We start from the raw sequence: 15,230 nt of genomic DNA on the forward strand, positions 1-15,230 counted from the left end.
GTATATATAGTGTGTGCAGTATATAACAGTGTAACAGAGAAGGATCAAATACAATATTATTAGTTTAACTATGAGTGTTAGAGCGATGTTGGGACAGGAAGTGATGTGTCTATGCTGTTCTTATGAACTGCTGAAGCTCAGACAGGAGAGAGAGATCAGCTGGTTTTCTTACATGCTCCTTTTTCAGTGCTTTTTCATCTCATCCAAACCCAAAAGCAGTAACAGCTAATGGGATCCGACCCACATTAGACACTCTCAGGAGAAATCAGGAGAGTTCTTGCCATTTATCATTATCTGACCTTGGTCATGTGACTGTCAGGCGTGTGTGATTTGAAAACAGAATCTGATTAGTTTAAACTTCTGATGGGTGTTAATGCAGTTATGTAGGCAGTAGATGTGGTGGAAGCATGTAAGAAAAACGACCCCTCACCCGCCTCTCGCAGTGGAACGTTTTACAATCGACTGCGAATGAGACACTATGTGTGAGTGCTGGAGCTATGAGGCTGATACACCGTTACATGTTGTCCTTCAACTATGTCACATAAACCTCCTGAAGTGTTTTATGGCACGGTGTCATTTATCGCTCACTGATAACTTTAGCTTCACAATAGCCAAACACATAGCCAACACACACACACACACACACACACACACACACACACACACACACACACACACACACACACACACACACACACACACAATTCTACTTTCCTTTCCTTGTGACATTTTTTATACTTATATTTAATAGTTTATAATTGCTACTTTTATACTTTATATTCTTATTTGATTTAAATTCTATTTTTCATATTCTATTTCTATTTACATTTACATTCTTTAGTATTGGACAGTCATAAAAAGCATTTCACTACATGTGGTACTCTGTATAAATGTGCATGTGTCAAAATTTTTTATTTGATATGATTTGAACATTTAAAGGTGGAATTGTAACAAAAAGTGATGCTGATGTAAAAATACAGGATGGTACAGTAGTCTTAAACATCATCTTGTGGTCATCATTTTGTTGTACAAATATACAGGTTTTCTTTTTATCTCTTCTGTAAATGAAGTTTCTATAGATGCCCGTTTCCACCACTGAATAAATAAAAAAAAAGGTTATTGAGACTTTTTATATTACAAACAAACTCTCAATTATGACTTTTTCTCTCTCAGAAATTGTGAGATAACTCATTTGCGTCACTTTTTGGCGAAGCACAATTGGAAACGACGAGATGTAATTTTTTTGCGTATGTTATAATAGATATGGAAGCCTATTATGTGCTGTGCCAGAAAGTATCGCAAATATTTATGGACATATTTAATATATGTTTATGGACATATTCAAAAAATCCAACAGTGCTGTATTTAAAATAGATAATGGATCTAATAGAGTAATAATAGAGTAATTGAGCACTTTTCAGGTGAATCACAATAGATATTTTGCAGAAACAAAGTGTAACAGTCAATTTTCAGAATCCCTCCAGTCATGTCAGTTTCTCCCAAAAAGCTTTAAAAAGCACTGTCTTATAAAACTGCACAGCCGTGTTCCTGAGGGAAATGATGCAGCATTAAAGCACACAAAGTATTGATTTGGTGTAGTAGATGGCTGTCTTTTATTTCATTTCATTCCATTCATCTTAAAGACGTTATAAGTGTTTTATGTGTGCCAAAACTTTTGCACACTACATGTTGTGTATATATATATATATATATATATATATATATTTTTCTTTCACTAATGTTGAGACATTAGTGTAGGGGAGTTTGCTGTGTTTGTGTGTGTGTGTGTGTGTGTGTGTGTGTGTGTGTGTGTGTGTGTGTGTGAACCACACCGTAAACATGGACCAGGTTTGTAAAAAATAAGAGTAAATGTAATATTACATGGGCGGGTCCATGAATGATACTAGACTATGAGTGGTACTAACATTACTTTCAGAGAGCATGTGTGTGTTTATACAGGAGTGTATTGACAGCAGTGTGAGGCGTGTAGCAATAGTACTAGGTGGTGGGTGGGGTTTAGTGGAAGGTGGGTGGGGTTATTAGTAGGTGTGAGCAGAGACTCAGCTGCTTGCCTTTCTGCTGCGTCACTTCAATCAGAGCTGAACATGAGCAAGTCGAGTTCAGCAAGTGCCCTACAACATAGTGCCTGATCTACACTTTCACAAACACACATACACACACACACACACACACACACTTCATCATGGGTGGCTCTTTATCCCAAAACAAGAAAAGCAGCGAGGTGACGAAACAGAAGAGTGTCAGTCCGTAAGTTTGTTTTTCAAACCTGTCATACTGTAATGAATATGAGTAATAATCATATACATATGTAATAACTACTATTAATAACCATCCACTAAGTTCTGAATCAATCAATATATCATCTTTAGATGTGATCATTTGACATCTAGACAGCCCTATGCTGTTTTAAAACAGTCCCAGGCTTTCTTTTCGTGTGTGTGTGTGTGTGTGTGTGTGTGTGTGTGTGTGTGTACATGTAAGCCGCCACTCCTATACAAACGTTTCTCCTACTAAAGACAAGATGTAATGCTACAGCAAACAGATATCATTATGGATCCTTATTTACAGAGTGTTCCGGTCACATCCTGTTACATCATAATAGTAATATAACTTTTTTATTTATTTGAATACCAGCTTTCATACAAGGGCCTAACATAGGACTTAATGATGGCATGTGTTAAATCTAAAAGTAAAAAGTCTCACAATGTACACTGTGTTAGCATTCTAAGAAATGTATTATGTATATGATCTATCTTTATAAAAGTCTTTTGGTTCCACTTGCAAAATTAAACCTTTTATTGGCCATACTGCCACCTACAGGCAATTTATATTGTTTGTATGATGTACAGCCATTAGGCATAACATTATGACCACCTGCCTAATATTATGATGGTCCTCTTTTTGCTGCCAAAGGAGTCCTGACCCGTCGAGCATTAACAGCATTATCTTCTTTAGAAATTTCAGCTAAAGTAGCTCGTCTATTGGACGCCCCACGGGCCAGCCATCGCTTCCTACGTGCATTGATGAGCCTTGGCTAAGGAAGGAACCACTCTTCCTTTCTTAGACCATTTTTGATAGATACTGCCCAGGAACACCCCACAAGAGCTGCAGTTTTGGATATGCTCTCACCTAGTCATTTATCCATCCAGCCTTTGTCAAACTCGCTCAAATTAAAATGGGGGACATTGAGGACAAAATGTTCACTTGCTCCCTAATAATATCCCACCCACTATCAGGTGTCATGATGAAGAGATCATCAGTGTTATTCACTTCACCAGTCATAATCTTATAATGTTATGCCTGATCAGTGTACATACATTAGTCCAAAGTGTTTATATTTTGTGTGAGCACCATAATTTTCACTGCCATAATCCTCCTGGTCATGGAATCCACCAGAGCTGCACAGGTTGTTGCTGGGATCCTCTTCCACTCCTCCATAATGACATCACAAAGCTGCTGGATGTTAGACACATGACGCTTTTCCACCTTCCGCATGAGGATACCCCACAGGTGCTTAACAGGGTCTGGAGACATATTTGGCCACTTCATCATCTTCACCTTCAGCAAGGCAGTTGCAGTGTGTTTGTGGTCGTTTTTATGTTGGAAATCTGCTGTCTAGGTTCATTTTCTGAATAAAGGGCATCATGTTCTGCTTCAGAATGTCACAGTACGTGTTGGAATCCACGTTTCCCTCAATGAACCGCAGCTCCTCAGTACCAGCAGCACTCATGCAGCCCCAGACCATGATGCTACCACCACTATGCTTGACTGTTGGAAAAACACAATTTTCTTGGTACTCCTCACCAAGGTGTAGCCATGTCTCATCAGACCACAGGACATGGTTCCAGAAATTCATGCTCTTGGGCAGGTCATCTTCAGCAAATTTTGCAGGCTTTCTTGTCAGCCAGCTTCAGAAGAGGCTTCCTTGTGGGATGATGGAAACCGACTTGTTGCAGTGTGTGGCGTATAGTCTGAGCACTGACAGACAAACTTTGCACTTCTGTAACCTTTGAAGCAATGCTGCAGCACTCATGCGTCAGTTTTTTAAAGCAATTTCTGCACCTGATGCACAGCACGAGGACTCAATTTCTTTGATGGACCCTTGAGAGGCCTGTTCTGAGTAAAATCTTGTAAAATCTCTGTATGACCCTGAGCACTGAACTGTAACTCAGTGTCATCTTTGTGGAGAGCAACAATTCTAAATCTCAAATCCTCCGAGTTCTTTGCAATGAGTTGCCATGTTGAACATCCAGTGGTCAGTATGAAAGAATTGTACTCAAAGCACTAAATTTTAACTGCTCTAATACAAGATACACAAATTTGTATGGTTTTGTCAAGCAGAGGAAAATATGAACATGATGAATAGGACATGTGGCTTTGCATGATTACATGACGTACAGCTGTTATCAATTAGTGTGTACTCACTTTTGTCAGCTATTTTTGTATATTGAGTTATTAGTTATTATAGAGGACAGTAAATCTGTACTGCTATACAAGCTGCACAATGACTACTCTATAATATATCCAAGTTTCATTTCAATAGTATTATCTCTTGAGTAGATCTGAGGGGTGTACTCATTTTTGTGTGATCATGGCAACAGCAGTATATCATAGTGACCATAGTAAAAGCTTTATTTCATAGAAACTATGATAAAAGTAACCCTGGTTATGTTGTAGTAATCCTGGTTAAAATACCTTGCTGTGTCATAATACTGTGTCATAATGCTGTATAATCAAGTGTCACTGTTATAGTAACCAGGCTAAATCTGTTGTTATGTAAGAGTTATCATGGCTTCCATTCAGATATCATAGTAACCATAAAAACACCATGGTCAGCTTGTGCCAGACTGTGATAATCATCACTAATATAATCATAGTTATCTAATCAGTAGATTATTTAACTTTGTAAACAACACTTTACTCAGCATGCCAGTTTTGTCTTCAGTGATTTCTAAGTGTTCATGGATTTCTAGTTTGGTCAATAGAAATAGGTATATTGCTCACTTTGTGAAGAACCAATGAGGTGGAACCAAGTGGTCAAAGAAAAGCTGTGTTAAGATCACTGTACTGTAAGATGTTATTAAAAACCATTACCAAATGGTTTCCATTAAATACTGTGTTTGTGTACATCATTACATCATAATTATGGAACCTGGATGTTTCATGATGTCCTACTGGTGTCCAGTAGATCCCAACATGTAATCTTCAGGTTGCAAAAGATGTCCATTAAATATAACATGCAAAATATAGAAGGCAACAAATTACCAGTAGAGACCCACCAGGACTATTACAGTTACCATTAAAGCAAATACAATTCTGATTATTCCCATTAAAACCATTACATAATCCATTAGCACTTGATTGTTTTGGTTTTGGGTTTTTTACCAAGGTGTTACAGCCTTTTGCCTGGCAGTGTGCAAACAAACTTCTTATTGGAAGCCAGCAATAGTTTTAGTGTGATTTGTGTTTTTATAATACAATATATGTTCAAAAGGTCTTTTGAGGTAAACTATGGCTACTTGAAAGAGCTGATGGTTGAATTATGCAGCTGTTCGAAAGTTAATTTGCCTATGCATACGCAAGCGCACACTCAGTTCCTTGCCGATCTGCATGAATGTAAACTTTCACAGAAACGTGCAAATGCAGTCAGAGAGCTGATCTTACCAGTAGAAGTAAATCTTGAGGACAAACTGGTCTGTAGGAAGGTGGTAGCTCAGTGGTTATTGCGCTGGGTTACTAATCGAAAGGTTGTGGGTTCAATTCCCAGTATCCATGTATTTCTTGTACCTAGTGGGATGGTCATACCAGCTGAGCTGGGGTTCCGAGAGAGCATGGTGCTGTACAGGGTGTGCATTTGGATCTGCATTCGTCATTTTAGTTCATTCTAAATTATTCCTGAATGTAAAACTTTTTACTGGTTTTAAAATCCTGTAGCTTTACAGAGTCTCTGCTTAAATATACTACTGCCTAATTTTTGTCTTAGTGCTGCAGTTTGCTTTTTGTCCACTAGATGGCACCATGAGCGTGTGGTAATGAAGACATCACAGTATTACAGTTCAGTAAAGTACAGTTTATATTCTTTGTTTTTCTCCTTTTTAAATGTCAATAAATGAATAAAAAAGAAAGGCAGTTGTATAAGTACAAAGCCAATAGAGTAAAAATATACAATTGTTTGGGAAACATCCATAAGTTTAATAGTAAGGCTTTCAGGATGTGACCTACATAATGGTTAGAACATATGTCCATGGTAGACTGAAGGTGATGATAATATCTTTCCTGTGTAGTTTGGGACATGTCTACAGTATACCAAAGATGTGTATGCTAGCATATGTGTCCTATATTGATATACATGGTGAACTAATGAAAGAAATTCAATTGTGAATGCATGAAAAACATGCAGTTCTTCAAAAATCACTGATGAACAACTTACTGTACTCCAACTTGCTGTACTCCAGCTGCCATATCAGTTGGTTTGGAAACACTCAGCTTGCTAAAAGCTTGAACTTGAACTCTGGACAATTGCTGCTGCTGCTGAATACACATACAAAAACGGCTTTATGCTTTTGTTGTTTGAATTTATTCCAGCCATAAAAGCTTTTAGGATGAAGATAGCAAGAGTTGAATCATGTGAGAGGTGTGTTGAAAGGTTTGGTTTTGGCAGACTAGATCTGCAAATCTACCACTGCAAACATAGAGAAGTTAAGAAGCATGCTGGTACAAATGGTTGAAAGATCACCTAGTATATTAAGATCTATGCAGGAGTGCTGGGGTGGTAGAGGGACGGAAAAACGTGTACCACACGTACATCTGAGGCCCAGCAAGTTTGGTCAGAATACAAAGAGTTACACAGATGGAGAAGCATGTCCAGCTACAGCACTGGGGTCCGGAGAACCAATCAAGTGCTTAGAGAGATTTTTTATGACTGAACCAGATGTAACAAATCCTTTCATTTTTATATCATCTTCTGGGGATAAATGGGTTGTTGTTTTTCCATGTTGTGACTAACGAGAGATTAAAGAGAGAAGAGGTTTTTCATTCAATTAAATTTTTATTTGTATAGCACTTTAAACAATGGAGCTTGTCCCAAAGCACCTTCATTGAAGTAAATAGTTTACGAATATTCATTTTAAATTGATAAAACACTGTATGTGTGTTTATCCCTTATAAGTTTATCTCTAATGAGCAAGCCAGTGGTGACGATGATAAAGAAATCCTCTCTGAGAGAGTATAAGGAAGAGAACTTCAGGAGAAGGTTCATAAGACTTGAAAGGAAACCCGTCCTCATCTGGGTGAACCCGAATGTCCAATCATTACAAAGTTAATTAATTAAGAAAATGTTCAAGGGCCACAACCTTCCCAAATAAATGTAAAGTTGGATATTTTAAGTAAAATAAAAGTGCTAAATTAAAAGAATAGTAGAGTTACAGGGAACCATGTGTAGAGGTCGAGAATCGGGCCGATTTTGTTTTGCGCATTTTATAATTAATCAGCATCGGCCGATTGTGCTGCAAATTAGGCCGGTTATTAGGCAGGCTCATCTGAACATAACTCTCCCTTACCAGCAGGTGGCAGTAGTCTGTATTTGGTATCCAAACAGGGAACTGTAAATATATAAAGCAAGCAGTATTTCTGGATTCGTTTAGCTTTTTTCAATCAGGTCTGCTAAGTTGCTAAGATGAAGCCAATCAAATTCTCTATTATGCCAATGAGCTTCGCCGCTGATTCGACATGCAGAATCATCCGAGAAACAGCTGATGCCTTCCGACCAGAACCAACGGTGCGGAACAAAACTAAAGCTGACCGACACTCGAAACACCCAATCCCCCTGTGACATTCCCAGAAGGCCGACCTTCATATTGTTGTGTACCAGGCTTTAAGTTTTCATCAATCGTTCTTAATCTAGCTTTATATATTTCATTAGTTAAATATGATGCTACTTTTGGAGAGAGAATGCGAGTACATTTTTGGAACTTTATCGTTAGTGAGCCTTCAACCAGCTCTGGTTTAGGCTACAGGTGGGCACGGGTACAAAAACCTGGTAACCGGTTCTTCAATTAATGTTTGGGGAGGATGTTGGCTGGTCAAACACATTGGCCCCAAAAATCGGCATCATATTTATAGGCCATCGGCTGCCCTGATTTCTAAATATCAACAGCAGCCAGAGAAAAACCCTTATTGGTCGACCTTGATAATTGATTGTCAGGGGCTCTAGTGCTTTGAGAAGGAGCCTTTTCAAATCAGCAGTTTATTGGCCAAATTATTATAATTTTTTTTGTTTTATCAAAATAGAGAGGCTGCTTTGCATTTTGAACTTTTGCTGGGGTTTTGTGTGTGTGTGTGTGTGTGTGTGTGTGTGTGTGTGTGTGTGTGTGTGTGTGTGAGTGCGTGTATATGTGTGCATTTTTGGGGCATTAGTCCTGTCTGACTCATACATTTATCCCCATTGCTGCTATTTGTGGCTCCCTGAACACGTCTTGGCTCACTTGCTCACTTCCTGTTCTTTCTGTTGCAGTCAGGTCTGTTTTCCGTCCGTTATTCCCCACACTTCCTGTGACCTCGACTCGCCCTACTTTACTCTCCCAGAAGACTTTTTGCTGATTTTAAAGACACAAACAGAAGCAACCATTCATGTGTTTAACAGCATGAGAACTCAGGTTTAGCGAGTTTACAAACAGGTTCCTTATGTGTTTCTGTAGCTCCAGGATTCACCATAGAAAGAACTCTGTCAGAGCTTTGTAGATTGATTGGAAGTGTGGAGTCAGTGCTGGGGCTACAGACTGGGTGTTCTTTGTGTTTGCTAACTTTATTAGCTGAATTTGTGAGTCAGATTTTGGGTTTCTGGCTGAAATCACAAGTTCTATTTCCATATTACAATTAAAAACAATTAAATAATAAATAAAAATGGAAATGACAGTGTAGCTGTAAGGAAGATGTAACTACACATGTGAATAGTGTTTACTGCCTCAACCCTACTAAACACTGTTGGGATGATTTGGAATGCTGACTGCACCTCAGGCCCAACACCCTACAATAGTATTTGACTTTACTAACACCCTTGTTTCTTAATAAACACAAATTTCTAGTCCAAAACCTAATAGAGGTTATTATGACTGCAAATGCGGAATGAGATGGTCATAAAGGATATACAAATCTTTAGGTCAGGTATCCACAAACTTTTGGGGAGGTGGTACTGTAGCTTAGTAGTTAAGGTATTGGAATTTGGATCCAAAGGTTGTGAGTTCAAATTTTAGCCACAACAAGGTGCCCAACTCTCTTAAGGGCCCCTGAGCATGCCCCTTAACCCCAAAGCTATTCGGTTGTAAGTCACTCTGAATAAGGGGGTCTGATAATTGCCATCAGTGTAAATGTATTGTGTATAGAAAATGCAGTCAACAACTCACTCATTGTATTTATGGGACTTGATTTAAAATATTTGGTTGCTTGTAGGAAAATCTTTTTTTTCTTTTCATTATTGGTCATTCATTTCCACAATGAAATGACTTGCACTTTCTGCAGATATCTTCACAATAATATCAGTGCTTATGCGTATTTCAACATTTCATAAATCCCCACTGTCCTTTGCTAACCTACCCCACCCTCTCCTCCTCACTGGAGAAATATCATGTTATAATGCTAAGTGATGATAGTAGTAAAGAGATAGATGTATGTATGTACATTTCCAAAAATACTGCAACAGTGTGGTCTAAAACATACAACAAGGTACAACTAAGACTTGAAAAAAGAGGAGCAAATTAATAATTGAGCAGTGATCGAGGTATAGGAGTATATTTAAAGATATATATTAGCGAGATACATAACTACAGTAGCATTTATATATCTCTTTTGTTTTTTTCTGCTAAATATGTAGATAGTGCCTGTCCTCTTGATAAGCTCTTTTTTTTTGTATTTTCAGTTTAATCCTTTAGGCTTAATTAGCTAATTTACATGTAGGCCATATTCGGCTATAATAATATTGGTCGCATTTTAGTTTTTTTTAATGCTGCTGTCACTTATTTGCCTTATGTGCAACATTGACAACAAGGTAGGAGTCTACATGAAGCCACACAGTATAAATTAACCTCTAGATGCATGTATCTGCTATAACATCAGATGTTTTAAATTCTAGTGTTCCTCTAGCCAGCATCTCTGTATCTCCTGCCGGGACGTTAGCTAAGGGGTGCTAATTTATATCGAGCATTATCTCATGCACTAACTGCTTATTAGCCAATTTTCAGGAACGTCAAGCTGGTAGTTTTCTAACTCATCTCTCCACCAGACCGTCATTAGAGGCCTGTATCTGTAAATCAGTGTCAGACTGCACACACCCTGCTGTGGCTTTTTGAGATTCCATACATTTTCACTGTTCACCTTTTTTCTTTTTTTTTTCTTTTTTTAATTACATTTCGCTTCTCTGACAATTAAACTGAGAAGCTGAAGTTAACTAAAGTAGTAGGACAAGCTAGAAAAAAAATAAAGAAAAAATAAATCCCCAAAACAAACTCAAAATGGAAATGAAAATCTATTTTTTTTAAATCCATTAAAAAATAATTCTAAACTGAAGGTCATATAAAGACAAGATTAAACACACAAGGTTACTCAAATTGTAACAATAATAATAATAATAATAATAATATTAATAATAATAATAATAATAATAATACTGATTAAATGGCAGAATAAACTAGAGAAAACCTAGACAAAATACCTAGACAAATCATAACTTGGCAAACTAAATTTATTTACTACATCAAAAAAGTTCAAAATAGGCTCAACTCAAAATTTTAATATATTTATTCACCTGCCCTGAATCATAAATCAACACACAAAGCAAGGCACTGATTTGATCAAATATCACCAAACAACAACAAACAAACAAGCATTAATTTATAATATATTCATTATATAATAATTGAGTCCAAAACTGAACCAAACCAGGCCAAAGACAAAAGAGAAAAAAAGTCCAATCTAGGGCTTAGTCAAAAAAGATCAGACTCTAACTAAATGAACCCAACCCCATCACATCTGGTTGAACCAGGGCAGGGCGTTTCTGTTTGTGGCTTTTGGAGCACCACAGAAAGTCTATACTCAGTAATTAGAAAGACACACACACACACACACACACACACACACACACACACACACACACACACACACACACACACACACACACCGGCCTTAGCATTCTTTTCTTGACCGACTCCTTCTTTTTCCGCTCAGCCCTCAAACGCATGAAGCTAAGGCTTGATTGGATAGATTGATACTGAGGCACAGGAGGATACTTAAACTCACAAAAATAGTTCTGTAGGGCTTTTTCCAGACTCTCAGCGACACTGCATTTTAGGAAATGGTCATCACACACACCAACACACATGCTTAAGCCTTTTTTCCTCTGGGGTCTTTTTATCCCTCTGTCCCTGGCTCCTGTTGTGGCTTTTGTCCAAAACGTTGAAAATGAAATCTGACCCATGCTCATTCGGTTCTGGTCGGCTGCTGAAGTGGAATCTCAGCCTCACGTTCATTGTAGACAAAAAAATAAAACATGAAAAGAAAAATAGTTCCAGGAGGGTCTGGGTGGCCATCTGGAAAGATCAGAGCTCATAAACTGTTGTCCAATTCAAAGCACATTTTCTTCTGCCTCATTTCTGCTCACTGCGCCTTATATAAAAGGTTTTGCCTCAGTCACTCGCAGTGAGCATCGGCTTCAGACAGGTCTCATTTTTGTAGGAGGAATTATTCTGCTGTTTTATTTTTCTTTCTTTATTTATTTTTTACTCTGTGCAAATAGTAATACTGAGCCATATTGTGCACATTATATATAAAAGTGTGTAATCATTTTTACAGTCTAGTCTCAGCAGTCTGTGCGAAGATGATAACTAGCCTCAAAAGAAGCAAACCGCAAACACCAAACTGCAATCAGACTACTAAGACTACGTAGAGTTTGATAAGCAGACAAAACCACTACACCCAATCTAGTCATGTGTCCAAAATGCAGCTATATATATATAAATTAATACACCAAAAAGAGTAGAATAGGGAAATAAAACTCCTATGCAATTCACTACATTTTAATCTGAGAAACATTTGGGATACATTTATTCCTATACTAAGGGCATAAATAAATTGCTGCTACAAATTATGTAGTTCAAAATGTAGTTAATAAGAAGAGAGTACACTACATAAGCCATTAAATGATAACTTCCTTTTTTGTTATGCTATAAAACAGATCCAGATACAGAACAGATCCAGTACGACTGTCCCAAACTTTATAATATATAATATATATATAATGGGGCTGATTTATATTGTATGTATATGTAAGTACACTACATTAAGCATGCTATGTGTTTTACTCTTAATTTAGGGAACTACTGTATTGCACAGTAGTGGCATTTAGGATTCTGCTCTATTTTCTTATTGTATTCTCTCATTGTACCAATCGTTCACTCTGTACACATGCTGTACAAAAGTGCATGGCTCCTACATTTTTATGTAGTGCACACTATATCCAATAGGAAGCTGGACCATCCTACATACTGTGGGTGCACTTCCTAGTGTTCTACCTAGTAAACTTTAGGTCCTAGAGAAATATTTGGGATTCAGCTCCCTATACCTTATATTTAATTGCTCTGTATTGTGCTCTCTAAGTTTAAGAAGCGATTTAGAATAGCTTTACTCTGATTATAAAAACCCACTTATAAAATAATGCTGTAGTGCAATGTGGGACTCTGTAAGTAGCTTATTAGGAGATGCTTATTTCCAGTATGTGTTAAATATTCTAGGCAATAATATGACTCATTGGCTAATTAAGATCAAGCCACAGAAGGCTTAATGTCATGCTATGTCACATCACTTCCAGTCTAGACTCTAGTTATTTGTCAGTTAATTGGGTAATACCGGCTTAATTATCAGGTTTAAATGCTCGGAGAATGAGCTCACACCCTTATATACTCATTTCCAATTTGTATTCCGTCTCCTTCAGTATCATTCCTACATAAATATCTAATTTACTGAGATCCTTTTCTGAAAATGAAATTCTGCAAAAAATCACAAATAGAGTGAATTATCATCCACCATTTTCCAGAGTATATGTCCTCTGTTTCTAACACTCCTCTGCTGTCATGACACACTGTTACATAAGCAGACAAAGCTACTGGCAATGATCTATTTTCCCCACTCGACCCATCTGAGTGCTCGTTATAGACGTAGCATGCCAATTCTCATCATGTGATGAGATTGTTTGTGCTACTGAGCATAGCAACAGTCACCAACACACACACACACACACACACACACACACACACACACACACACACACACACACACACACACACACACACACACACACAGACAGACATGCGTGCTTTATTTTTAGCATTTATTTTGGCAGAAGAATGTACTGTGCGGTGTCTCTGACAGTATTGTTCTAGGTCATAATTCTGTTTCAGTATATACAAAAACATTACATTTCATATTTCATATCTGTAATTTCTTTATTGTATATCCTGGTTAACAATATCATTGAACACAGATGCAATCTTTCCCACAGTTAGAAGTAGTTAATAGAGTGTGCTGCGAAACATGGTTAGCTAACTGCTAGGTGATGTTAGCCAGGCATAATGTAGCCAAAATGATTGTTCAGATATCGTTAGTGTTTACTAGAATGTTCCGCATGAACTGCTCACTTCTGTGGTATAATCCAGACAACAAAACTTTCCAAAACGGTTCTTGTGGTTTTGTCAGAGCTAATTAATCCAGGTAATCCAGGTGTTATTCAGGTTGTATATGAAGCTTTTGTGATATATCAACATATTTAGGAGGATGATTACATTCTTGATTTGTCCTGTCTTGTCGACTTTCTTTGTAAATTCTACTTTTGTTTATAAAGGTTTACAACTTCATTAGACAAAGATGAAATCTTCTCCATAGTTAGCATTAGCTAGTTAATAAGGGGTATGCAAGGAAGCATGGATAGCTAACTGCTAGGTGATGTTAGCCCAACATAATGTAACCATTGCGATTGCTAAAGTATGGTTTCACATACAGGTTTTGTCTTTGTGGTATAATTCAAACTGAATTATAAAATGAAAGTGATTCTTGTGATTCTGTCAGACCTTAAATTCGCTGCTAAGTGTACTTAAGGTATTATTAAATCTATATATCAACACTTCAGAGGGAAACATTAATATTTTTTACTTGTTCTCACTTGTTTTTGTTCTCTGTGTTTTATAAGAACTGCTTAATGGTTACGTGCTAGCTAACTGTTCTACGTTACTCTTCTGACACTAACCACTTGAATGATAAATGTGTTGAGTGTTTGCTATGCTGCAGTAAAAGCATTTCATTAGGTTCTATTTAAAATTACATTTATTATATTGATTTATATTCACTATTATATTTAATACTTGTTAATTAGATAAATAAAGAATTTAGCAAATACATTTGTAATGGCAAAACATTTCGTACCTTCATGTACTGAATGATACGAATAAATGTACACAAAAGGGCCTAATGCACTTCTTTAAAAAGTACTCGAATTGCAGTCAATGAAACATTGCAGTGGTATAAAAGGAATAAAGCACTTCAAGCATGCTGTTACAGGACAATAAATACAAACAAATAAATAAATAAAGTAATAACAGAAACTCTTATCGATCGTTATCCAACATTGATTCTTATAATACCACTTCCTTAATTCAATTGTTTCATTCCAAAACTCAGGATTGCCATTTTCTTTTTTTTTTGCCTTTTTTTTTATTTTTAGTATGGTGGTCCATAAGTTCTCTTTTTTGTTCCTTGTACTCACACTCCTTTAATATCCTTTTGTTCTTGAACTCCATTACTTTCTCTTGGTCCTAAACATTCCCTTGTCTGTGCACTTTGCATGGCCGTTGGTTTTGTCACCATGGATGGTGGGGAAATAGGGGCATGGGAAAGCATTCACGCAGCCCAGGGCGGGGGGTTGTGGACTCATTGCCGAGATGAGAACAAAGATTGCCTCAGGCAGGGCACTAAAAGCCATGCCGAACAGGTACTCGTGTGTGTTTGTGTGTGTGTGTGTGTGTGTTTGTGTGTTTAAAAGAGAGAGAGAGAGAGAGAGAGAGAGAGAGAGAGAGAGAGAGAGAGAGAGAGAGAGAGAGAGAATGTTCAGGATTGGAGATGGTTAATCGAGATTTGCATTCCACAGCCTCACTGCTGTAACCATAGAGACA

General features: G+C 37.3%; 1 protein-coding gene across 1 annotated transcript in view; it reads left to right on the forward strand.

Annotated features, from left to right (window-relative positions):
• The first annotated feature begins 2,078 nt into the window (after window positions 1-2,078).
• Window positions 2,079-15,230, forward strand: part of tacc1 (transforming, acidic coiled-coil containing protein 1) — a 33,540-nt gene continuing 20,388 nt past the window's right edge. The window contains exon 1 of the mRNA XM_083567750.1: window positions 2,079-2,268. Within this exon, the coding sequence (XP_083423876.1) occupies window positions 2,204-2,268 (65 nt within the window). The 5' untranslated portion in view covers window positions 2,079-2,203. The remainder of the gene's footprint in view (window positions 2,269-15,230) is intronic.

The sequence above is a fragment of the Silurus aristotelis genome (assembly GCF_946808225.1).
Source record: "Silurus aristotelis genome assembly, chromosome: 18".
Lineage (NCBI taxonomy): Eukaryota > Metazoa > Chordata > Actinopteri > Siluriformes > Siluridae > Silurus > Silurus aristotelis.